At 36.4% G+C, this 25,850-nt stretch overlaps 1 protein-coding gene across 9 annotated transcripts in view; it reads right to left on the bottom strand.

Annotated features, from left to right (window-relative positions):
* Positions 1 to 25,850, bottom strand: part of Pikfyve (phosphoinositide kinase, FYVE-type zinc finger containing) — an 83,105-nt gene that overhangs the window by 12,898 nt on the left and 44,357 nt on the right. For all 9 annotated transcript variants that reach the window (XM_074071590.1, XM_074071591.1, XM_074071589.1 and 6 more), the window contains 15 exons: positions 22,976 to 23,116; positions 22,212 to 22,338; positions 20,802 to 21,958; positions 19,556 to 19,656; positions 18,168 to 18,239; positions 17,271 to 17,442; positions 14,101 to 14,279; positions 12,490 to 12,603; positions 11,931 to 12,039; positions 11,661 to 11,815; positions 10,992 to 11,082; positions 5,551 to 5,611; positions 4,436 to 4,573; positions 3,268 to 3,388; positions 1,112 to 1,207 (listed from right to left, as the gene is read on the bottom strand). In XM_074071590.1, coding sequence (XP_073927691.1) covers positions 1,112 to 1,207; positions 3,268 to 3,388; positions 4,436 to 4,573; positions 5,551 to 5,611; positions 10,992 to 11,082; positions 11,661 to 11,815; positions 11,931 to 12,039; positions 12,490 to 12,603; positions 14,101 to 14,279; positions 17,271 to 17,442; positions 18,168 to 18,239; positions 19,556 to 19,656; positions 20,802 to 21,958; positions 22,212 to 22,338; positions 22,976 to 23,116 — 2,834 coding nt within the window. The remainder of the gene's footprint in view (positions 1 to 1,111; positions 1,208 to 3,267; positions 3,389 to 4,435; positions 4,574 to 5,550; positions 5,612 to 10,991; positions 11,083 to 11,660; positions 11,816 to 11,930; positions 12,040 to 12,489; positions 12,604 to 14,100; positions 14,280 to 17,270; positions 17,443 to 18,167; positions 18,240 to 19,555; positions 19,657 to 20,801; positions 21,959 to 22,211; positions 22,339 to 22,975; positions 23,117 to 25,850) is intronic.

Here is a 25,850-nt window from a genome sequence, read left to right as displayed (position 1 = left end):
GAAAAATCATGTCTATTTGCCAAAAAAAACTCTACTTCTTGTAGTAGCAGCCTGGGAGTTGTGCTTCCAATAAATCAAATGCCATGGAACAAGAGAAGTGTGTTAGGGCAAATATTTTTCTAAGACATTGAAAGGAGATGACCTCAACTAGAGTAGCCGCTTTATGATAGTACAAAACATGTTTTCATTTTTATACCTTTCTTATCTATTAATATATTACAGCTACTCAATAAGGTGAGAAGCAAATACTATCTTCATGAAGAATAAAAGACAAGGAAAAAATTATCATATGGAATCCTGTAGAGGAGAAATTTTTCATTATCCACCAGTAAACTAAATTCATAAAGGCAGGGGCATATACAACTATCTTATTTACCCCTGTATATCTAATAACACATTTTGTATACATTCAAATATTTATTGAGTAAATGTATACCTTGTAACCAATACCTTAAAAGAAACATTTTAACTTTAATGCCTTACAGTGGAAAAAAATTTTAATTAAACACCTTTGATTCTACTTAAACTAAGTTAAACCACTGCCAAGATACTTTTATGACTAAAACACTGGGGTTTTTAGACATAGTATATATGTATTTTTTTTACATATGAGGCATCTTTCAAATACTAACAAATGCTAACTGTAAATTACAAAACTCAGACATGTGTATGAAGTAAACTATAGGAATAGCATTCTCTAAGTAGGAGAATTTTACCCAATATGTGAGGGAAGTAGGAATTGGAAATGATGTCCAGATGACATAAGGTATGTATGTTCCAAGTATAATGTCAGTAACTAAGTCAAAGTAAGGGATACAAGGGTTATAAGTTATAACAGAGAGAATGGTTAGAGGATTCAAGGATTAGTAAATAACTTGTCTAGTCAAGTTAATTATTAGAAACTTGCTTAAGAAAATGCTACACCCCATCATTTGGATAAAGAGAAGGTTTTAGCTACCAAAAAAAAGATCATGCTTAAAGAATATGTATTTTTGTTTATACTTAATATTTATACTTAATAATTTTCATTTATGTTAAAGATCCCCAAAATAGGGGACATACATAAAATATACAGATATAGCCATAAGAGAAAAAGTCCCATAAATAATACCTGAGAGCAAAAGCAATGATAGAGCTGGGTTCTTTCTCACAGACTGCAATGGGCACCCGTTCATGTTCATACATCAAATAGTGTTTGTCTGGATCACTGTTCAAATTTTGAAAAATCAATTAAATAATAAGAATGAAATTACAAGAAAGTCAAATATAAAACCTATTAACACAGTTCAAGTAAATCTCAGAACAATTTTATGTTAACCAAATACTGCACAGTAAGAATATAATTAATTAAGCCAAAATGTATACAGGTACTGAGAACTTGAATCAAAGAGGCAACAGAAAGATTATGAGAAAACAAATTGAAGGCAACTAGAAAATTATTGGAATTAGGTTTCAAATGAGAGGGTTCTGGAATAGTTACTTCAAATAAAGCTTTCCATACTGCCAAGACTTTGGCCATATGAATCTCAAAAAACAATTCTAATCAGCAGAAGTCTAAAATATTTAGTTCTTCTACAAGCATTAGAGAAAAGTCTTTTGAAAATTGCAGAGAAAACATGCTACTAGTTCAACAATGATTAGCACAACACAGGCACTCTATCATTATCACAAGGGAACTCAATGGTGAGTCCATTTCAACCCGAATTTTGCTCCCCTGACCTCCATTCTAACTCTAACTCCTCTAGACACTGTTAGGCAAGTCATTCATTTTATGTAAGTGCTACTAACTAAACACCTAATGTGCTAAGGATATAATATGGAGGAAAACTACTATTAAGTACTTTACACATGTGAGATGCTAACAATATACTGGTGAAAAAATAGGCATAGTAGAATTTATAATTCTACAAATACATAAATTACTCTATTGATATATGCTCAGAGAATTGTTATGGAATGAATGTTTTGTTTTCCCATACACACATACACACAAAAAAATCATGTTAAAATCCTAGTCCCCAACAAAGTGGTATTAGGAGGTGGGGCCTTTGGGAGGTAATTAAAATTACAAGGGTAGAGTCGTCATGAATGGGATTGTGCCCTTACAAAAGGGACTCAAGTGAGCTTTCTTGGGCTGGATGTGGCTCAAGTGGTACAGCACCTGCCACCATGTGAAGATACAAAGAGAAGATGAGCGTCTACTTGGAAGAGGCCCTCACCAGAACCCAACCATATTAACACATTGATCTCAGACTTCCAACTTCCAAAATGTGAGAAATAAATTTCTGCTGTTTACAAGCCACTTAGTTCAAAGTGGCTTAAACTAAGACAGGAATCACTAGATCACATAACAAAAAGACCTAATCTGATTAGTGCAGGACCATGAGGCAAGGGTCTAGCAAAGTTCTCCTGAAAAAGAATAGGACTTACTGATTAAGTAAGAAGATGAGAGGCTAAAACAAAGGTCATAAAATAGGAGGGATCACAGGCCATTCAGGAAACAGATACTCAGGTCTGAAGTAGAGAAAACAGGGAGCTTTTATATACTACTAACATCTATTACACATAGTTCTATGAAGACCTACATGTCTTCTCCCCAAGATCATGAGTCTCTAAAAGCACTGACTTTTTTTTAGAAATCTTGTTCAACATTCTGGAGCAACAGAGCAGACACTAAATAAAAAAAGATTAAATATCTACTGAATGAATGTGTAAGTCAACTGAGAAAAAACAAAAGTCCTTATTAACAAATATTCAGCCTTTTAGATAAACTTGTGTCACTGTAACAAGCAGTATGATGGCCATACACCAGTGTGAGAAAAATAAGCTTTCACAGCCAGTTTATACTCCACCCTAGTCTCAGTGGGCCCTATACAAAAAAGTTCATATGAAAATTTGCATAGGTTATTGTAACTCATCATCACTGCTACAAAGTGCCATGTCCCAGTGAATTATTTGGGCCAGCAATAACCTCAAGCAATATTTAAGATTATGAGATCAGTAAATGTAGTGGTATATCATATATATATAAAATTATTATTCATAATATATATATGTATATGAGCTAATGCTTTTTTCATTCATTCACTACTATATAATCATTACACATTTTATAAGTTACATGTCAAAAACACCTCTTTTACTACATTGACATAAAATTTAAAATTGAGAAATACATTTTTGCATATAAACATATCTAACTATGTAGGCAAAAAGCTGGGAGAGATTTTTATAATTAAAATAGCCACTGTTTTTTATAATACTTACAAAGGAAATGGAATAGGATTATAGCTATTTCCTGGAAGCAAATTTGCGAAGATGGCTTTCATGGTAGACTTTTCCTTCACCTGGCTGTCTGTGGATCCCAACAAATGTCCATCAAACACATCTAGGATGAAAAATATTCTTTTTATATATTAATATTCAGGAAGAATAAAAAGTAAAAGTGCCAACTTTATTATTTCTTTTTCTTTTGGGACTCTAAAGAGGCATATCCATGCCATAATTATCAATTATGGCTTAAAATTTCTGATCTAACAAAAATGACTCTTAGGGGATAAAATAGTAGTGATAGTGGAACATACACAGCATTGACTCCAAGGGACATGTATTTGCCCTTACATTTTAACATGTATGAAACTGAGATTATCCTGCAATCTATTTCTAACCAACAGGGGAGCCAGGTAGCAGTCATGAGGGAAGTTCTACCTGAGCTAATCATGTGATCACTTCAACTCAGTTATGTGCACTATGGCTATTACTACACCTGAGTTTAGCAGCAATGGTGAAATTAATGACAAAGTTTATACTATAATTAAGTAGTTACTACTTAAACAAAAGGCAGTGAAAGGGAAGGCATAAATTTGATATTATAAAGTAAGTATGGAGAAATGACAGCAATTCCTTCCATATTCTACAAAGCAACAACCATAGGCTTTATGCAACAAGAAAGTAAAAGCCCCAGAAAGTAGATGAAGGTGAATGACATTTTATTACTGAAATAGTTATTACTCATCAAGTAGTGCAACTAAAGGAAGAAGTGGCATTATGAAAAGCTGTATTTTAAAAAATACTTTGAGCTGGGCATCATGGTGGTAACGCCAGTTATTGAGGAGGCAGAGGCAAGAGGATTGTGGTTCGAGGCCAGACTAGGAAGTTACTGAGACCCTATCTCAAAAACAAAAACAAAACAAGAGTTGTGTAATGGCTCAAGTGATTCAATCTCTAGTATCATAAATTTTTTTAATTGTTAGCATGCTTTCAATAAGTACTTTAAGTAAAAAATTCTAAAGGATAAAAAAGAAAAACTTCTAAAGGATAAGAAATCATTATATCAAAGAATTAGCAGTGCTTTTCTTTCTCAGAGAAACAAATAAACCAAAGAATCTTCAGTCTTAGATTCAATGGAGTATGGTAAAAGTGACCTAAGGTATACCTTCAGAACCGCTGGCCGTATCTAGTTCAGGGGGCCCTCCTATCGACTGCTCAGCCAGGACTTCAGGTGGAGTAGGCAATTGGAGGTGGGTAGAACTGGTGGAACTCTGGCTGGACAGGGTTGTCAAGAAACGATCCTCTACAGAAACACACATGTTAAATGAGACTTTTAAAAATCATTAAGTCTATTTCTACTTAATTATTTTAAATGCTGCTGTATATTTCTACTTCCTAAAACACAGAATTTTAGCTTTTTAAAAACTATCTAGGTCATGTAGCTCATACCATAGCTATGGACACAAAATCCAGAGAGTAAGGGTTAAGGGTATGACTCAAGTGGTAGAGCTCCTGACTAGCAAGAGCGATGCTGTGAGTTCAAAACCCCAGTACTGCAAAAAATCCAGAAAGGTTACATGACTTAAGCACAATCAAATCTTGGTGGCATTACTATGACTCTCAACCAATTTTGACTCCTACTAATTTAATATTCTTCCCACTATTAACACAATGTCTACCTAAATATTACTTATTTTAACAGTGAATGAAATTAAAACACTGTGGGGAAAATTAGATGTTCATTCTGGGGGAGAAGAAAAACCATTAAATTATGATTATTATAGAAAAATACCAAAAGTGATGAATTAAGCTCTTGCTCAATAAAGATAAGCCTACATAAACGTCTCCACAAAGCTTCAGTGATGATATCAAGTTATTTAATAAAATACTACGGAAGATAGCTTAAAGCCAAGAAAAGACCTTAATAACATTAAAAGTATAAATTAAGTGTTCTGAGAATTTTACAATGAAATCTGGGGTTGATTAAGGAATAAGAAAAATAGAACTAGAAAATAAAAATTCAATTTCCTTCCGTTTTTTTCCTAAGATCAACCTTTTCTATATTTTATATATTTCTGTACTCTAACTGATCTTCTTATGATGTGCTATGTGATAGTCTTAGGCTCACAAAAGTTATAAATGCTCTACACAAAGAAAAAAGAAAGTCAATGAACAACTGCATTAGAAAAAAATGCTCAAAACTAGTAGTTATAAACAACTTATACATTAATAAATTTCTTTAAATCCACTGGCAAGTGGTTACCAGACTTAAGGTCCCACCTTTTTCTCCATTTTGAAGCCCTGGAGAAATATTTCGTGGTGATGTATCCATTGCACTTATCTAAAGAGAAATAAATATAATGCTCTTAAGAAAGCATTGAAATCACATTTTAAAAATTGTCTAACCCAGTAAATCTTAAACTTTTTGATATCAGGACCTGTTTACACTAAAAAATTATGAAGTCAGATAGAAAAGACAAAGATGGCAGCTGAGTGATATCAGCAGCATCTCTTCTCACAGGCACACCTTACACACAGCTATTCTCACACCAAACCCCCTGAAGAACTGCTAAGAAAGTCAGTACTGGTGACACAGTACATTTGATATCATCAGTATACCACAAGCTCACTGGCAGTGCAGACCCATGAACAATGCAGCATGGGGTACACCAATTCCAAAAGTGGAAGAGAGAGAGCTGGGTAAAAGAAGTTGAAGGTGGCAGAGATCTCCAGTTCAGCCAGACAGGGCTGTGCTGGAAACTAAGGAGACCACAGCAACTGCATCACAGAAACCCTCACAGGGAGAATCATGGCCCAGCTATTAATCACAGCTCCAGTTAGAAAATCTCAGTGGCTTGGACCTAAGTGACATAACTGGGGAAAGTGCTAACTAACCTAGAGCACAACACAGCAATAGTTGACTTAGGAACAAAAGGGTGCCTGACTAAAGAACAGGCTATGAATTGGCAGGGGTAAAGAGATGGAACACACCATACATTAAGTGGGGAGTGACTAGGAACTATGGGGTTGAGACCCCCAAACCCTACGGTCAGAACTCTAAATCCATTTTCCTTTACTGGGGAACCCAGAGAAGCCACCCTACAAGCCAGCCAAGTTCCCTAACTGGAACTACCACTTCAGACTTAAAACCAGGAAAAAGCAGCTGGGGAGAGTGACTAAGAAAATAGTTTGTTTGGGTTATTTCTTCTTTTTACATGTATTAGTTTTGGATATTTTTGCTCGCTTTCTCTCTCTTCCTTTTTATCAAGTCATATGTGAGCCACAACACCCATCTTTCAATATTCACTTTTAACCCTGTCTTCTCCTTCCTTCCCCTATTGCCCTCTCCCATTTCTATTTCTCTCCATCTACTCTTCTCTCTCCTCCCCAGTTCACAATCCTTTGTTAACTTTTATTTTTAGCAGGTAGTTAGATGGCCAGATCAGTTTTTTGTTTGGTTGTTTTTCTTCTTTTCGTTCTCCTTTCTTTCTCAATGCACCTCTGGCTATATCTTTTCTACCTATCTCATGCCACTTTCTAAGTACCCCACTCTATTAACCTTAGTCACTTCCTCTTCCAGCCTTAGAATACCATACACCTTCTACTATCCACTGTTAATATCCCTACTATCTTCTTCCCATTTACAATTCATAGCAATTAACATTTTCCTAGTTCATGAAGTATTATCTTCATTCCTAATTCCTCTCAAGATACTGGAGCAGTGGTGTTTATTGTTCTTTACTAGAGATTGCTGTGTTCTCACAGTATGTATTAGACAGCTATCACTGCTGCAGCCAAGTTTCCTGCCCATGAGAGAAGGGGACCACACCCAGTGTCTTGAGTGCTGTGAGCAAATGCTTCACTACTGAGCCACATCTCCCAATCTAGTGTCAAGAAAAAGCACCACAACCAGCCACTGTCCAGTCTTGCCTGAACAGTGTGAAAACGCCAACTGAAAAGACACAGGCAATTAGGACAACCAAAACTTTGCCTCGAATGCATAAATTCTAAGATAGAATCACAAGTAATATTAAAAAAACAAGTTAACATATCTCCTCCAAAAATCAGCCAATCCCTAATAAAGGACTTGAAAGAGAGTGAAGCAGATGAAATTTCAAATAACAAATTCAAAAAGAACAATTATAAAAATTATCAACAAAATTAAAGAGGGCATGTATCAACATCTTAATGAATTCAAAGAGGATACAAACAGGGCAGAGGGTATGGCTTAAGTGGTAGAGCTTCCACATAGCAAGGAGAAGGTCCTGACTTCAAACCCCACTACTGCTTAAAAAAAAAAGGAAAAAGAAAAAGTTGGGAGTATACAAATAAACAGCTAAATGAAATAAGGAAGAAAACACAGGATTTGAAAGAGGAATTCATTAAAGATATAGAAATCCTAAAATAAAAAAATCAAATTGAAATCCTGGACAAAAAAATAAAAAAAAGATCAATAACCCAAATAAACACTCAGTTGAAAGCCTCACTGCTAGAATGGAACAAGTTGAAAATAGAATATTAGGGAATAAAGATAAACTAGAAAAATTAGATCAAGCAATCAAAGACAAAGAAAAAATATTAAGACAATACAAATAGAACATGCAAGACCTCTAGGACAACATTAAAAACAAACCTATCAATCATGGGTATAGATGAAAGAGAGGTACAAGTAAAAGACACAGATAACATATTCAGTAAAATAACAGCACAAAGCATATTCAATCATGAGAAAGAGTGGGTCATACAGGCACAGAAGGAGAGCACAACAGGCAATATCAGAAAAGAAACACCTCTAGACATATTACAGTTAAAACAGTAAATATATAGAACTAAGAAACATATTGACAGCTGCAAGAGAGAAGTGACAAGTCACTTACAAAGGCCAACCAAGATGACTTCTCAACACAAACACTAAAAGCAAGGGGAGGATGGAATGATAAATTCCAGGCTCTCACAGAAAATAATAGTCAAATAAGTTTACTGAATCCAACAAAGCTATTTCTCATGATTGAGGAAGAAAGAAAAAACTTCAGTGATTAAAAACAAAAAAACCACCAAACAGAATTCATGACCACTAAACCAGCACTGCAAAAAGATACTTAAAGGAATCCTCCATGCAGATGAGGAACATAAATGCAACCAGGAAAATACAGAAAAGAATAAATCCCACTAGACAAGTATATTAGCAAATGAGGATTAGGAAAGAAGCAAACATCATAAAAACAACACAATGACAGGAAATACTACAAATCATACAAAAATAACAATGAATGTTAATAGTCTTAATTCACTAATCAAAAGATACAGGATGGCAGGCTGAATTTAAAAAAAAAAACAAAACAAAAACAGGACCCTGGTATTTGTTGCCTTTAAGAAACATATCACAACTGGGTTTTGTTGTTTTGTTTTGTTTTGTTTGGAGGGAACAAAGACAGTAGATTAGAAGAGGCAGGCAGCCCCTTCAAACTTTTCAGCAACTTGGAATCAAAACAATCAGAAAATAGACTCCTAAGGAGAACTGCTAAGAAGAGTATAACTAGTGGCACACTGGCCTAGATTTCATCAACTTCTCACAAGCTTGCTGCCAGCAGTGAGCCAACACAGATTCCTCAAACCTTGCACCTTCATGGGCACTAACCCAGGCACTGACTAAGGTAGCACAGCAAAACTCAGTGAGAGAAACTGCAGGCTGCAGTCTGCCAACATGAATTGCATCACAGAATCCTCTGAGAGACAAAAGACAGAGTCCTGAGGCTAGCTGAACTTTCAGAATATTATTCTAAACTGCAGCTGACTTCTTAGCATCGAAGCCTTTAAGAATACTCAAGACTGTCCTTTAAAGCCTAATAATCTTTTATTATCTACTGAACATCTGCTAATCTATTATCTATGAATAACATATATTTAGCATGACTATAAGCTCCGGATACAATTTTGTTACAAAGTCACTTCTTAAGTCACTAATTAAAGTTAACAATATCAGAGAGATCTCTCCCGGCACCCTTCCTAAAATAACCCACCATTACTATCTACTTCCTCAGCAAAACCATTTCCTTTGTGTTTTTCTTCATAGCCTTTTTATATTTTTTTAATGCTTAAGGGTTCATGTGTTTTCTAACAAATGTGTTATTAGGACAGTAACTATGATTTTTATTCATAACTGTATACATTATATCTTAGAAAAATCCCCAACCCAGACAGACATTGTGGTACACACCTATAGTCCTAGCACTTGGGAGGCTGAAGTGAGAGAATCATGAGTTTGAGGGCAGCCTCAGTTACGTAACAAGTTTGAGGCCAGCCTGGGCTACACAGCAAGACCCTGCCTAAAAAATAAAAAGAAAGAAAAATGTCCAGCCAATAATAAGCACTCAAGAACTTATCATATGAATAAATAAATATAAAGGTAGTAAAACAGAATTTAAATCAATTTTCAATCTTTCAATAGATGGCCAACTATTAAGTGATCTTATATTTTCAATTCTCTGACTATATGCCATAACCTAAAGGCCTTACACTATTAGCTTTGAAATGTCTTCAGAGAGCACATGAAAAGGCCATCTGGAGTGTACACTAGTCTTTAACAACCTGTAACTAGTTGACAAATACTAACATCCAGATCATCTTCAGTAATCTTATTCTTACTCTGACCTAAACTTTAAAGAAAACATAATTCCTACATAGTTTTCTGAGAGACAAAAGGGAAGAATCATTATTACTAAATAACAAAAATACTGATCCATCAGTCCATGAAAACATTCCTTTACAAATATGACACGCTATACAAAAGCCCTTGTGATACTGGAACATGAGGCCCTTATACTGACATCAATTCATGTGAAATTTGGGCAGCATGTTAGGCAGAATTCGAAAGGGCTCTAAGAGTTCCAGGCCCTGATACAGATACACCCTCTCCCAATTACTAACTTAGGTAGTGCTGTAAAGGGATTTTGCAAATGTAATTATGGTCCCAAGTTAGTTGACCTGAAAACAGAGAAATCCAAGTGGACCTGATGTAATCACCTGAGTCCTTAAATCTGGGTCTATAAATCAGAGACAGAGAAAGTAAGTGATCTGAACCATAAGAAGGATTCACCCATCCTTGAAAGCTTTGAGAACTGAACAGAGTGCATGGCAAGGAATGCAGGGAGCCTAGCCTAAAGGAGGTAGGAATGGTGTCTGTGGGTGGTCAACAGCCACCAACAAAAGAGAGCTCAGCCCTCCAACAGGAACTGAATTCTGCCAGCAACCTGAACAAGCTTGGTAAAAGACCCTGAGCTTCAAACAAGACGGAGCCCTAGTCAACCCTTGATTTGAACTCCAAGAGATTCTGGGCAGAGAACCCAGCCATACAGGCCAGACCTCTAGCCCACAGAAACTTGGAAATAATAAATTCATGTTTTTAAACACAAAGTTTGTGGCAATTTCTTACCCAGCAAAAGAAAACTAATAAAGCTGGAAAAGTCCAATTACATTAATGCATACAACTTATAAAGTCCTGATACTTTAAGAAGAGTTGCTCATTTAAGCACAGATATAAAGAACACACAAAACTGACACTGAGAAAAGTAAGAGCTCAGCTACACACTCTGACACCCACACCTTTTCCTCTACCAGTGGATATCACCTTAAAACCTCACAACTTCAAGACAGAATTGATATTAATGAATTATGTATTAAATTACCAATGAAGGACCAACCAAAAGACTACATTTCACTACCTTGCTTTCTTCCCCTTGTCTGAGTCTTCCAGGACTTGGAGGAACTGAAGGCCGCTTTCTACCTTTTTCCTGCTGGAAAAGGTCTTGTAACCTACATCCAAAGGCAAAAGAAAAAGAGTATGGCTTTATTTCTAGCACCCTGAGTTATATTTATTGATTTTTTTCTTTACAACTCTGAAATAACAACCAAATTTTCTCCTTGGATTGTAATAGATTTTAAAGTTGTACATAATTAGAACTAAGTTCTTGTCAGCTAATCAAAAGCTCTTCTCAATATGACTATAAGTATAAAAGAATAGCAAGCTATTATAAAGGAAAGTGTTTCTAAAAATAAATTATTTAAATAAGATAAAATGTTAGTAAATTTGATCTTCCTGCCCCTCAAACCAATCATCACTTATGGCTACCAACTCAGTTACATCCTACTCAGCAACATACATTTGAGATAGCAAAGAGGGCTGCTCCCGGCTTTTGTTTTAATATCTTCACAAACTAAAGATTAGCGTACTATTTTTTAAAGAGGGGAAGGAGACCAGAAAAAAAAAAAAGCTTCTTTATAACTTGAGAATAAAATGATACATCTACAATCAATAAAGACTTTTAAATTTAAAAATACAGTAGAGAAAATTTGGCAACAGTGTTAAGGAAAACTAGATTGCAAAGGCATACCTGTTATTCCAAGCTTGTAGCACTTCACAGAGACTTTGTTTCTTGGCAATGAGTGACTCAAAGATTGACTGCAGTTGTTGAGGGTTATCTACAGAGGAAGACATGAGCCTTGCCTGCATCTTCTCAATCCAGTTCTTGAACTCACCTTCTTCCATCTAGAAGGCAACAGATACAATTTCAGTACACTGAGACTCCATACAGACAACACACCAACAGAAACTTCTAATAAATTAAGTCAACTTTTGGATTTTCTACCAAGAAATAAACTACCTCTTTTTGTGCAAAGATATCTTCCATTTTTTCCTCTCTTGTCTTGCTAAATGTATCAGTTTTCAAAGATGCAAGTCTTTCATCAACAGCTAGATATACCTGTGAAACTCTAAAAAGAGTAAAACACTTTAGAGAATGTGAAATCAAACTTTGTATCTCACATAAACAAGAAAAAAAGAAGTTATATACAAAGCTAAACTGAAATGTTCTATCTAATTAAAAATCATCACATATAACCAGGTGTGGTGGCGGCTCACACCTGTAATCCCAGCTACCTGGAATTACATATATTATTATATATATTACATATAATTTTGTCCAGCAAAGAAAAACCTGAAAGGATGTACTTCAAAATTTTAAGTTGTTTTTATGTCTGAGAATTTGACTTGCTTTTTAATGTTTTCCTATATTACTTATATTTTTCTTTTTTCATATCTAGCATGTAATATACAATTAGAAAAGTTATTCACATTTTTAAGAACATTACCTGATAATTTAAAACAGCTGTAGATTACAGACATTACTAAACAAAAGTGGATGATCAAAGAAACTCACTTACTTTTGAAAGAAGTCCTTGAAATCCTGAAGAAGGGACACTTTTAATGGGGCCTGACGTTTAATGAATATTTTGGGGAGTGGAACACATACTTCAAGAAGCCGAATGGGAGAATAGCTGAGAAGAAAACACAAGTAATAGAAAAATGGAAAATATTTTAATACCTTGAGTAGGGCTACTACATATGGTCAACTAAATCCTAAGGAGCCATAAGAGAAAATGAAATTTCTATAAAATGTCTTAAAATAATCATAAAGCTATAGAATATAACTTTCAATCATAAAAAATTTTCCCCAATTCAGGAAGGATTTTGTTTTAGCACTGCACTGTGATGCCATCATTTATCCCTTCGAGGCTAAACCTTCTTTACGAATAAGGAAAGAGACTCTGTCTTACGATTAACTTAAACACAGGTATTTATTACCTTCCCAGCTCTTGACAATTCCTCATGAGTCTTTCTGTGCTTTCCACTTGAGATAACCTAGATTTATGATTTAAAGCTCTTGCTTTAAAAAGGAAGTAAGTTTTAACTACCAAATGTTTCCTGAAAGTATATTATATGCCAGACATTTTTTGGTGCTAAGGATATAGTACTAACCAAGGGTCAAAATTTCTGCTCTCATAATTTGAGAAAAAAACACAAAGATTTAAGACTTATCAGAGTGCTATGGAGAAAAATAAAGCCAGAAAGAGAAGCAGGCATGCTTGTCATGAGAGGGTGTCAGGGAAGGTAACATTTAAATGAAGACCCACAGGAAACAGCAAGCAGATATCTGGTGAATGAGCAGCACAGAGAAGGAAGAACAAACACAAATAACTCCAAGGCAGAACCTACCTGACATAGCTGAGACCCAAGGAGAGAACCAGTGAAGCTGCAACAGGGTAAGTGAGGGGAGGTGAGAACAGGAGGGCCCTGGGCAGCCAGAGCATGTAGGAGCTTAAAGGTCCAGTAACAAGACTCTAGCTTTCAATCAGGGAGAATCAGACACTCTTTGGAGTATCTAGAGCAGAGGAATGACCTGCGCTGATTTTCCTTTAATAGGATCACTCCGACTGCTGCACTGAGCGCAAACCACTTGGGGAAAGGCTAGAGAGAGACTGCCTGGGGCTACTGCAATGCCTTGATGAAATACAACAGAGGCTTGGCCCACAGTGCTCTGAAGGCAGAGTCAAAAGACTTTTTCAAATTATTTAGTACCATAATGACTACCTATTCTCTAAACTTGGAATTTTACCTTTACCAAAAGTATTTCATTATCTTTAGGGTAGTTAATGCCTTATCAAATATTCTGACAGACTTTCAGATGCCAAAACAGTTGTTATGAATGAGGTCAGTAGTAGAAGATTGACCCAGGGTTCAAATCATGACTCTATAACTTGGTAGCTCTAAATGTGAACATATAATATTATTATCCTCATTTATAGCATCTATAAAGTCTGTAAGTAAGGATAATAATCATACCTATTTCTGAGGGTAAGAAATAATAACACAAAGCTCTTAGTAGAGTCTGGCCCTGCATGTTTACAAGGGTAGAGATGAGGAACCACACATACTCACAAATTCAATCTAGTAATGTTATAAAGTCTTCAAGGAATGTGATAATGACATCTTACCTGAAAGATGCCACCATTTGGTTATAAGAGAAATACTGGTGATAATCATGGTGGATGGAGTGACCGCAGGGCTCAGCATTGGCTCTTCGTGTATACTGGTGCCCATAAAATCTAAGTTCGAGGTACTTGGCAAATGACATAGACCAGGATTCATTGGAAAGAGCAACAACTGGTGTTACCTGGAATTAGCATAAATAATTTATATAGTCACATAATGAGAATCTCTTTTTTTGGCTATTGAACTCAGGCAGGCACTCTACTACTTGAGCCATACCACCAGCCCTTTTTTGTGTGGGGTATTTTTGAGATAGGGTCTTGCATACTAGTTGTCTGTACTGACTTCAAACCACGATCCTCCTAATCTCTCAGCTTCCTGAGTAGCTAGTATTACAGGTGTCAGTCACTGGCACCCAGCTGAGAATCTGAATATATTCTGACAAAAGAAAACCAGAAAAAGAACAAAAACTTCAAAAGTGGCAGGAAACAGGGTGGTGAAAGAAAGCAACATCACTAATAATCTCCACACCAACATCAATATACCTATAAACATTTACTTTATTTCTATATATGAATATATATAGTCAGTATATTTGTAAACAAAAAGTCCTATAATCAGTTTCATAACCTTTAACTTAGCAATATATCATGAACATTTTCCCACAAAATATTCTTTACAACTTGTATCCTATCCTTTTGTACAGCTATATATTTAACCAATCCCTACTGCTATGCATTTGATACAAGGTTTTACTTCTTTGGATGATGCTCTGATGAACATCCTTGTATATGTGTACTTAGAAATACTGATAATTATTTCCTCGGTAGAGCAAAGGGCAATGGTCAGTGGTCTTTGATACTTTCAGCCATATTCTCTTTCAAAACAGATGTACTGATTCACAGAAAACAACAACAAGAGTATATGAGAGTGACAATTTCCCTACTTTCCTATAAATCTTTGGAATGTGATTCCTTAAGATTTAAGGTATTTTATTTCATTTGTAGGTATGACTACTAATGAGTAAAATTTGCACATTTACTGACCATTTGCTTTTGGGGTTTTTTTTTTTATTAGCAGATATTAGTTGTACAGGTGAGTGTCATTATGACATTTCCATATGTACTTACAATGTACCTTTATTATATTTTCCCCCTCCCTCATTCTCCCTCATCCCCCTTCTTAGAACAATTTCAAAAGGTTTCATTGTTCAATTTTCATACATGTATACTAAATATGTTGACCATATTCACCCTCCTTCATTTACTGGTTATTTGTATTAAATTGTTTTGTCTTTCCCTTTGCCCTTTTTTCTATTACAGTGGCTTATAGAAATATAAAGTATTTTTGTTTGGTCATACATACGATAACTTTTCTTATACTAGAAGTTTTTCATTTTTGTGTAACAAAACTATCTTTTCCTTTCTAGCATAACTCCAAAAGTAGAAGCTTTTCTTTTTAAAGTGTATATACCAAAGCATGCAAAACATAAAGCTAAAATTTAAGTTAATCATTTAATACAATAGTCAATCTACAGAGTTCAGATAGAAATGTTACCAGCTACCTAACAGGAACTAAAGGTCTACAGGGGGCTAAGAATGCAGCTAAGTGGTAGAGTGCTTGCCAATCATGTGCAAAGCCCTGAGTTTGGGCTCCACTGCTGCAAAAGAAGAGGATGAGGCCAGATGTCAGTGGCTCACTCCTGTCATCCTAGCTACTCAGGGGGCAGAGATCAGGAGAACTGCAGTATGAAGCTAGCCTGGGCAAATAGTTCATGAGACCCTATCTTGACAGAACCCATCAAAAATAGGGCTGGTGGAGTGGCTCAAGGTGTAAGCCCTGCGTTCAAACCCCAGTGAGCAGTGGGGTCAGTAAGAGGAAGGGAAAAGGAGGAAAAGGAGAAGGAAGAACATGAAGATAAAGGAGATAAAGGAGGAGGAGGAGGAAGGGAGAAGAGACAGAAGAGAGGGGAGAAGGGAGTGGAAGAGAAAGAACAGAGAAAAGGATAGGGGAGGGAAGAAGAGAGAAGGAAGGGGAGGAAGAAGATGAAAAAGACTAATAACTACTAGAAATTATTTCAGGCCAATATTTTGCTATGGCAGGACAATTCACTTTGATTTTGTTATGGTCAACTACTGATATTAATATGCCATACTATTATTTTGCCTATAACTCTCAGTTATGCCTTCCAAAAGCATAATCCAAAATAACAATAAAGTTAACTTTGGTACACAATCACTGCAATTTAAATAAAAACTACATACCAAAACATAATATTGGGGATGGTGGAGTGATTCAAACAGTAAGAGCACCTGCCTTGCAAGCATGAGGCCCTGAGTTCAAACCTCAATGCTCCAAAAAAAAAAAAAAAAAAAAACAAAACATAGTATTGGTACCAAATATTTGCCCCAGAGTTAGAAAAATAAAGGTGCACATAAAAGTCCTTTTCTCAAAAATATGCATGAAAACCAGTAGAGATCATTTTTAACAAAGTCTGATCTATATATTTTCATACAGAAATGTTGATACAGGCTCAAATTTATTATGTAAATATCTAAATACACTATCTTCTCCCCAAGAGGACAAAAGCCAGTCCTTATTCTTTTTTCATTCATAGGGTCAAGCACAATACCTGGCATATAGGAGGTGCCTGCTGAATGAATAAACAAACAAAATTGAGAATGGTCTAGATATATATCAGAGAACAAGAGGATAGAACAGGTTCTTCCTGGGGGGTGGGAGGGGGAAGGAAGTGGGGAAATGGTGAAGGAGGTTGAATATAGTGCAAATACTATGTATACATGTATGTAAATGGAAAAGATGATATCTGTTGAAACTATTTCTGGAGGGGGGATGAAAGAGTAAATTCAAGTATGAGGTATTTGATATATTTTAAGAACTTCTGTAAATGCCACAATGTACCCCACTCAGAACAACAATAAAAAAAAGATATAATGTCAATATATTTTATTGAACAAGGAATCTATTTTATTTAATGACTGATCTATTCCTAAAGTGGAATCTTCAAAAAATAAATATTAGATTGAGCATATAGCACAGGAAAGTAGAATAAATAAAAATCCAATAACAAAGTTTAAAATATCACAGACCACTCACCTCAAAAAAAACTATAAAGAAATAAATGTCATATGAAATATAGCAACAATGTATTTACCTGTTTGCATATTCTGCACCAGGAATATGTGAGAATTGTATGTTGATATCCAGGTACTGGGGAATCCAACTCCTTTAGAATTATCTGCACACAGCCTTGGCCGTGGACAAAGCGCCGAATGTGATGCACCATGGGGGTATCACAGAACATGCTAGGACACTGATAAGAAGGCCTGTGACAACAAGAGAGTCTTTCTCACATTAATCATGAAACAGAGAAGCCATGCATAACAAATACTGGCTAATCAGAACCACTCTCAAGGAAATATAGCATCCTCTAGAGTAATAATGACCAAGGATATACAGGGATTCATGCTGCTCTGAGCTGCACATGAACACCCTGTCTTAAACTACAGTTCAGTAAGTTTCCATTGTTAACACCATCTATTTTCCATCTTACCCATTAAAACCTAGACATTTCTAGGCACTGTATTCCATGTAAAGGAAGCTGGTAAAGATTAAGTTACTTGTGTCTTGTCATGTAAGTGGTGAGTAATAACACTAAGACTTAAACTGAAGTCCAAGGCTTCCCTTGCCTCTCATTTGAATGTGAAAACAGACAACCTGAAAAAGTCTTAGGGATGGCAGGGTAATGAAAAAGGGAAATATATGAGGAAAGTACTGGAGACAATCCAGTTTGAATATGAAATAGATTACTTTCCTGTTTGGTATACTCCAACATATGGTATGAAAGTAAGGACCATACAATACTTGACATCCAACTTGTGCTTACATTTTAGGTTGAAATTCTGGGCTTGTCATTGGTCTCTTATTTATTTTACTTTCCTATGCTATATGTTCAATGTAATATTTATTTTTTGAAGATTCCACTATAGGAATATATCATTCATTGAGCTCAAAATGCATAATGGAACATAATGTGGAAATCAGCTCTTACCTGAAACAGTATCTCTCTAAAAATATTCCTAATGTAAGATCATTCTTTCCATAAAATTCCATTGTTACAATCCTAAAAGAGATTAGTTGTAGAAACACATTAAAGATTACCACAACTCAAAGACACTCAAGAGACTTCTATTCTGATTATTAAGTGTGCTTATAATGAAGTATTAAAGCCAGTATTATTTATCTGTTGTTGAACAGGTTTTACTTCCATCTGTCAAACAAGTTTTGTCCACTCCCAGTCCATCAGTAACATATGGAAACTATTTAACAAACACGTGTAAACTACATTAATTGAGTAAAATTGTTTGTGTTAGAAAGAGGTAAATGATTACTTTGCAAAGCCATTATGTCCTGTCAACATAAAAAAGAACTCTGTGTCCTGCGACCTGATCCATACCTTTGCTTAGTGTGAAGAACAGCAGCTCTTATTCTTGCTAAAGAGCCAATTCCTTTGTTTCTAACCTACAAATGCCCACAGATAAAAGAGTTTGACTGTATGCTTATTGAAACCCACATCTTAACCAAGAATTGATCTAAGGAGAAAATTCTTCAGGACTTTTGCAGACCCAAATGGGAAGCTGGTCTGGTAGAGGTACACCACTTCTAGAAAAATCCCTGATCTCACTGATGGGAAAAATGTTTTGTCTTAGAAACAGTACTACAAAAAGTACAGTGATGTTCTATAGTACCTCTGTGTGTGTACGAGTACTTATGTATGATGGTGGGGATTGAACCCAGGCCTCTCACTTGCTAAGCACACTCTCTACAACTGAGCTACATCCTCAGCCTCACCAAAGTAGCTTTCAAATTAAAGGTAAAAGGTAAACCATACAATGTAAAACTATAGAAGTCTACAGGAGATTTTTGTGACTAACATTTGAAATATTATAACACTAAAAATTGTGTTCCTGTTTCTATCTATCTACTTAGAATTAAGTTTTAGAGTAAAACCCATTAATAAAGCAAAATGTTGGGCTGAAGATATAGCTCAATGGTACTATCCTAAGCCTTGGGTACAACTCTAAAAACAATCATAAAAACCAAAGGTTGACTGCTTTTATAAAATGATACCTGAAAGGAAACCCACCTAAATTGTACATGTTATCACTCACTAAAATGCAGCTTTTGATTTTTCTAAGTCAACTTTTGTGTGTCAACTTTCTCACTTTAAGTAGAAATTTCTCTTCTATCCCTCACATCTGTTTCACTCTTACTTAAGGCACTCTCATTCACCCGTGAACAAGTTTAATGGTCCTATCAATTCATATATGACCAGCAGTGTATCAGGTATCTAAAAACAGGTCCTAAATAGCTACATTTTTTTAAAGTTGTTGAAATTCTATTCCTAAGTGCAATAGTGTAAGGGGAGAAGAATCCTACCACGGACTGACACAGGCACTAGGAGCATTGCTGGACTGGGCAGATGAGCTGCTAAAGAGCACACACAGTCTCTGGTGATTAGCAGGATTCAGACAGTCCACCTAAAGGAGAAGGAACAGATGAGCAACTACAAGTTGGAACTGCAATGTCAGTGCATGCTTCTAACATGGAGCACATCCCATTCTATTGGTAAAGCCTCCTATCATTACTGCAGAGACTCTGCAGAAGATTTAAAACAAGAAGAAACTAAATATAAGGAAAGAGAACAGTTTGGTTTTTGAGGAAAGATGATCTCAAACATCTAAGCTAAACTTTAAAAAACCATAGGTTGAGGATGTTGTTCAAGTGCTAGAGTACCTATTTAGCAAGTGCAAGGGTTTGAGTTCAAACCCCAGTACCAAATCCCAACCCCCAAAAAAGGCTTTCTCTTGAAAACCCTGAGAAGACAGAGAAGCCTAGCCCCTGCTGGCCCAGGGCCATGTAAAGAAGCAAGTTTTTCACTATGCTCAATCAGCTGCCTAAGCACTCAGAGACTACTGTAGACATGGTCCAAGGAGGCACAGCTAATGGGCAGGCTGGCAGTAGACCCTGACATCATCCATGTAATGCTGATTTTGCAAACTTGCAAAATGAAAGAATATAGGGTCATAAAGGCTTCCACCCAGATTTCAAAGGAAAGCCTAGGAGGCCAGATAATGTGTGACAGGGTTAGAGACCCTGCAGGCAGCCCCAGGAGGGAAATGTGTGAATCTCTCAGGAGCAATGGAGACCCAAGGAAGTTGGAAATGCCAGGAATGTGGAGCATCTACTGAGGAAAGCCACCAGCAATGAGTGAAGCCAAGCCAATAGACAGGTTATGTGGGCTGCAAATGACAAGGTCATAGGGATGGGGCTGCCCAAGTCCATAGGAGCTCACCTCATGCCAACATCTGCCCCCGATGCCAGATATGGACCTACAGGATTTAATGTTTGCCCTACAGGGTTTTGGTCTTGTTTTGTCCCATCCCTCCTTCCTCTGCCCCCATTCCTCTCCTTTGCAATGGGGATGGTTACTCTGTGCCATCATATCTTGGGAGTACATAACTTGTTTTTAATTTTACAGGAGATCACAGCTAAGAGTTGGTCTTGAGTATAAGAAATATTTAATAAATTTGCATGCAATCTGTCATATTGATTCTTTTTTTACACTGCCAAAGGAGTTCTCAACTCTAAATTTACATGTATACCCGAAAGTGGTCAGACTTACCTTTGTTGCCCACACTGTATCACTTGGAATCAACCCTCTCTCTTCATCACCCTCAGTTTTGCTTCCTGATTTACAATTTGCAGTACCTGATATATCCTTTGAATAAGCAAAAGGGTCTGAATGTTTTGACTGAATTCTTCCTCCTCTGGCTCGATAATCAGCAAGCATTCTACCCAAGCTCTGGCTATCACCCAGATGCTCAGCGATCCTAGTGCTCAGCAGCTCATGGGAGGGCAACACTTGAATAGACTTGGTCTGAATACTTCCATTCATGCCCTGAAGTCCAGAGAGATCCCTGAGCAGCTGTTTCTTCCTCCTGCTCTCCATTTCTTTGACCTCTTTATTGAGGAGAGGAGACCAGTAAATTTGCTCTGGAAAATAATCTCGAGCAGAACATCTCATCCCCTTTTCAGTTAAAAGGAAAGGTTCCCGGAATGTGATTACTGGGGAGATGCAGAGGATCACATCTTTTAATTCCTGTTTAAAGGCCAAAGAGTAAGTCTTTCGTTTATCTTCAGAGGAGGTGACTTCCTCAGTAACATACAACCCAGTGTCATCCTGCAGAGGGTCTCTAAAGGCTCGCATCTGGCTTTTGGGATTCTGTTGCTCATCTGCTTGCTGCAAAGTCTCTGGCTGTACCCTGACTACAACGTCTTGTTGGTCCACATGGAGTGGCAACAATGACTCCGGCACCGATTGGAAGAGAGCACAGGGAATACCTGCTGGGCAAGTGGTTGTGGTATACTCCTGATGCTTCAAAGAGGCAACAGTCTGTGGGACACTTTTATTTTCTTGCTCACTCTTCTCAAACACAATCCTTGATTCCAGCAAAGTGCCATCATCAGAGGACAGAGACTCAGGAGGGCAGTCAGGATCCTGGGGGAAAGAGCTTCTGCTGTACTGTTCCTGTGCAGCCCCTTCATCAACTGGTCCCTCAATAAGAGAATGGAATGAAGGGCTTTGCATTAACATGGGAGGCATAGCAAACTCATCCATAAGGAAGGAGATTTCTAGTTGAGAATGATAAGCTACACAGATCATAAATATTAGGATCTCCTTAACTCGAGCCAGCTCATAATCAGAGCCTCCTCTTAGCTTAATTGTGCAGCCGAGGTGCTGTGGACAGCCTTCAAAAAACATCAGTGTTTTGGTTTGGTCTACAAATAAACAAACAAAAAGTTAAGAAGTTTAAGTGACAATCCAGAAGTCCAGAAGAATTCATTCACTATCTTCACATCTACAAAAGCAAAACCTTCACCAGAAGAAGACCATGGTTACTTATCCTCACTTAACCACTGCTAATAGCTATTTCCTACTATGTAAACATAGCAGTAGTGAAATATTTATTAGGAGTTAATTCATTTCCTGAGAGCTTCAATCTCAAGTGAATCTATGCTAAACATGACTCACCATTAGGCAACTGAAATATCTGCATATAAAATTTGTGACAAGTGCCCAGTTGTGGCTTTGTGAGCAGCTGATCCATTGACATCACTAAATCACCTTGGGTCATCCGACTGATTCGTTCTAAAACTTGCTACAACACAGAAAAACATTACATTATAAAATTAGGCATGAATAAAAATCTTAGTAATTTCAACTTGGAAAAGTAAAAATTAACCCTTACAAAGAATTTCCTTAATTTTAGTAATTATATGACAAATGTTTGATTCCAGATTAGTCTACACTTACTTGCTAAATAATCAACGTGACCACTAAAAACATACTCATACTAACATTATCAAAAGACATTTGAACAACATTCATCAGCACAAAAAAAACTTAAGATGGGAAAACAAACATCAAGCAAAAACCTTCCTTCAATTGGCCTGGATTCTGCAGAGGGTAAACTATTCAAGAAAAAGAACATTTTCTACCTATACATTTCCCTAGTCAATGTAAAGAACCAACAAAATATTTGCTGGTTAATGTCCATCCCACCATTGGTCTCACAGACACCTATATAGTAAGTGTTAATCAATCACACTTTCTTCCAGTGTGAGATTCTCCAGTCTTAATAATGAAATAGCTACCATACCTTCTGTCCCACTTTCAAAACATATGGTGCAGCAAAAAAATAAAGATTCTTACAATACCTACCATACATGCATATAAATTTAAAAGCTGTGATTTTTTTTTTAATGACATAAAAATACAAAAATAAGAACACTCACTGACTTTACATTAATGACCAGTGTAATGCCATGTTCCAGTAACATATCCTGGGCAATCCGAGACACTGTTTTCTCAACTAGAACCAATGTGGGTCGAACATCAACTATTCGTTGAACATAATTCTTCAAGAATTCCCTTTCCTAAGTAAAATAAACCAGTAATATTAAACCTGGCATGATTCAACATCTGGACATAATAAAATATCACAATAGTTTGACTATTAATACCACTCTCAGTCTAAATTTTTTTCATCCACAAATAAGTCTGCAACCAAATAAACTCAAACACAACAAAGAATTTCAGTCATCATTGTAACTATTGATAATGCTAAAATAAAGAGTTTCCACTCTCCAACTAATTTTACTTTGAAAGATTTTCAGCTCTTAATAACCTGTATTATAAAAGCCCAGAACTCAATTATCTAGTTCTCAGAGGTTTTTTAGTTTTACAAACCACACAGCAACAAAAACCTAACCTTACAACTCCTAAAATGAAAGCCATTTCTAAGTGTTCTCAATATGGTTATGAATTCTATTTAATTCTGAAGCAAACCCGAGAATCTCTTCTGGGTATCAGAACAAATAATTCTCTAGCAGATGCCACTTTAGCTACTTCCTAATTCCAATCTCCCAACTGAGTATTTTCCACTAGATCATTTATATATATATATATATATGTATATATATATATATACATATATATATATGTGAATATAACAGATTATATTCAGCTAAAGATCTGAAACATAATGCTTAATATAATCTCATCACAAAGACTTCATTTCAAAGCACATAGATACTGTAAATAATAACCAGAGTTAAGACAATACATTCCTTAAGTATGTCCTAAAACTTCTGGGCTCCACACAGGAGACAACAGCAGGTGAGCATGCTTGTCACTTTTACTCCAGGAAACAAAAGTGTTTCCTGAGCAAGACCATGTTAATGTTCACAGCCACCAGCAATGTATGAGCTTGTTTCCTGCATGAAACTGCCCCTTTAGGGAAAATATTTCTTCTGTTTTAGTAATCAAAACTGTACATTTTCACTGTGGATGGTGGCAACACCTGTAGTTCCAACACTTGGGAGGCTAAGGCAGGAGGATTGTGTGCCCCAGGCCAGCCTGGGTTGTTATATAGCAAAAGCCTATTCAAAATAAACAAACAAACAAAAAAATCAAATTCTCCCTTACCAATATTTTTCTGAAAATGTATTAAATTCCTACTCTACTTACTAAATTATATTTTAATGACATTTAAAATTATTTTATTGTGCAGCTCCAATGAAGTGTAATTATAAAGCGTGAGTGGTACATACCTATAATCCCAGCACTCAGGAAGCTGAGGCAATAGGATCTTCCAGCTGAACTACAAAGAAAGACCCTATCTCAAAAAGTAAATAAACAAAAAGTTTCTGCCTCTGGTATAGGATTGGCAAATAAATTTCCTCTCAGCTCCAACTCCATTACATTACTATGACTATAGCTGAAGTACCGTTAAAAAGGAGACCTAGTCCTACCTCAGCTAGGAAAGAGTATTAGGAGGTAGGCCACACACACACACACACACACACACACACACACACACACACAGAGTAGAGCATGGCATAGCAACTGATCTAGTGGGACAAGCCTTGTGAAGAGTCACAGACTAATTATCTCCTTGCCCTCGTTTCTCATCCTCCTTTTTCTTATTATCTACCCTTCATTTTCTTCTCTGATTAGCTATTCCACAGTGGGGAAGAAAAGGAAAAGAAAGGGGAAAGGGAAAGAAGAAAAAGAAAAAAACCAAATTAGCTGATACTTTCTATCATTGCAAACTAAAAAGTTTAATAAGGCAAGAGTTAAAGATATTATAAAACTATGTTTGAGAGCACTGATGCACAAGCTGCTTTACGTTATCTGGGTTAAACCATGTTGGGTTGGGTTTTTTGGCAGGACTACAAGTAGTGAACTCAGGGTCTAGAGTTTGCTCTCTACAACTTCAGCATTTCCGCCAGTCCTTTTTGTGTTGGGTATTTTTGAGATAGGGTCTTGTGAATTAGTTGCCTGGGGTGGCTTCAAACCATGGTGCTCCTCATCTCTGCTGACTGAGTTGCTAGAATTATAGGTGTGAGCCATGGACACCTGGCCACTCTACCACTCTTAGAAAAATGTGACTACCTATAAATTTTCAAAAAATGTTTTTCCTAAATATTTCTGGATCTGGGTATCAGTGTTTTTCTGTGATATGACATACATATTCCTGAAAATCTCCCATTTGAATGAACGCAAGCTAAAATTAACAGCATTTATAAGAGAAAAGGGTTGAAACAGAAAACTTTTTTTTTTTTTTAGGGGGGGAGAAATGAACCAAGCCTTGTATGCACATATGAATAATAAAAGAAAAATGAAAAAAAAAAAAAACTTTTTTTTTTAATTCTTTTATTCACATGTGCATACATTGTTTGGGTCATTTCTCCACCCTGCCTCCCTCCCCCACCTTCTCCCCCTTTTCCTCCTTGGAACAGAAAACTTTAAAACTATGCAATTTCATATCCACAGCACTAACAAAATTAATAATGAATGTTTTAACCGAGAACCTGGACAGCTCAGGCAGATAGTTCAACATGGCTAGAGACTGCCTTATGGGAAATTTAGTATGTACAAAAATAACTGCAACAATCCAAGTGGAGAAGAAGTTCTGGACAGCAGAGCTACCATAAGCCATCCTGGACTGGGCTGCACCTCTCTGGGGAGAACACCCTGCCAAAAGATGCTCACTTTTACTTTCTTAAAAGAGAACTGAAAGGAATCTAGCATGTGGCAACTGAGCTGGCTATTTACCTTTCCAGAGGTTGTAATCTTACTGCAGCTATTCTAGAACCCCCTGTTTAG

The sequence above is a fragment of the Castor canadensis genome, chromosome 4, assembly GCF_047511655.1.
Source record: "Castor canadensis chromosome 4, mCasCan1.hap1v2, whole genome shotgun sequence".
NCBI lineage: Eukaryota > Metazoa > Chordata > Mammalia > Rodentia > Castoridae > Castor > Castor canadensis.
This window is presented reverse-complemented; position numbering and strand designations above follow the sequence as displayed.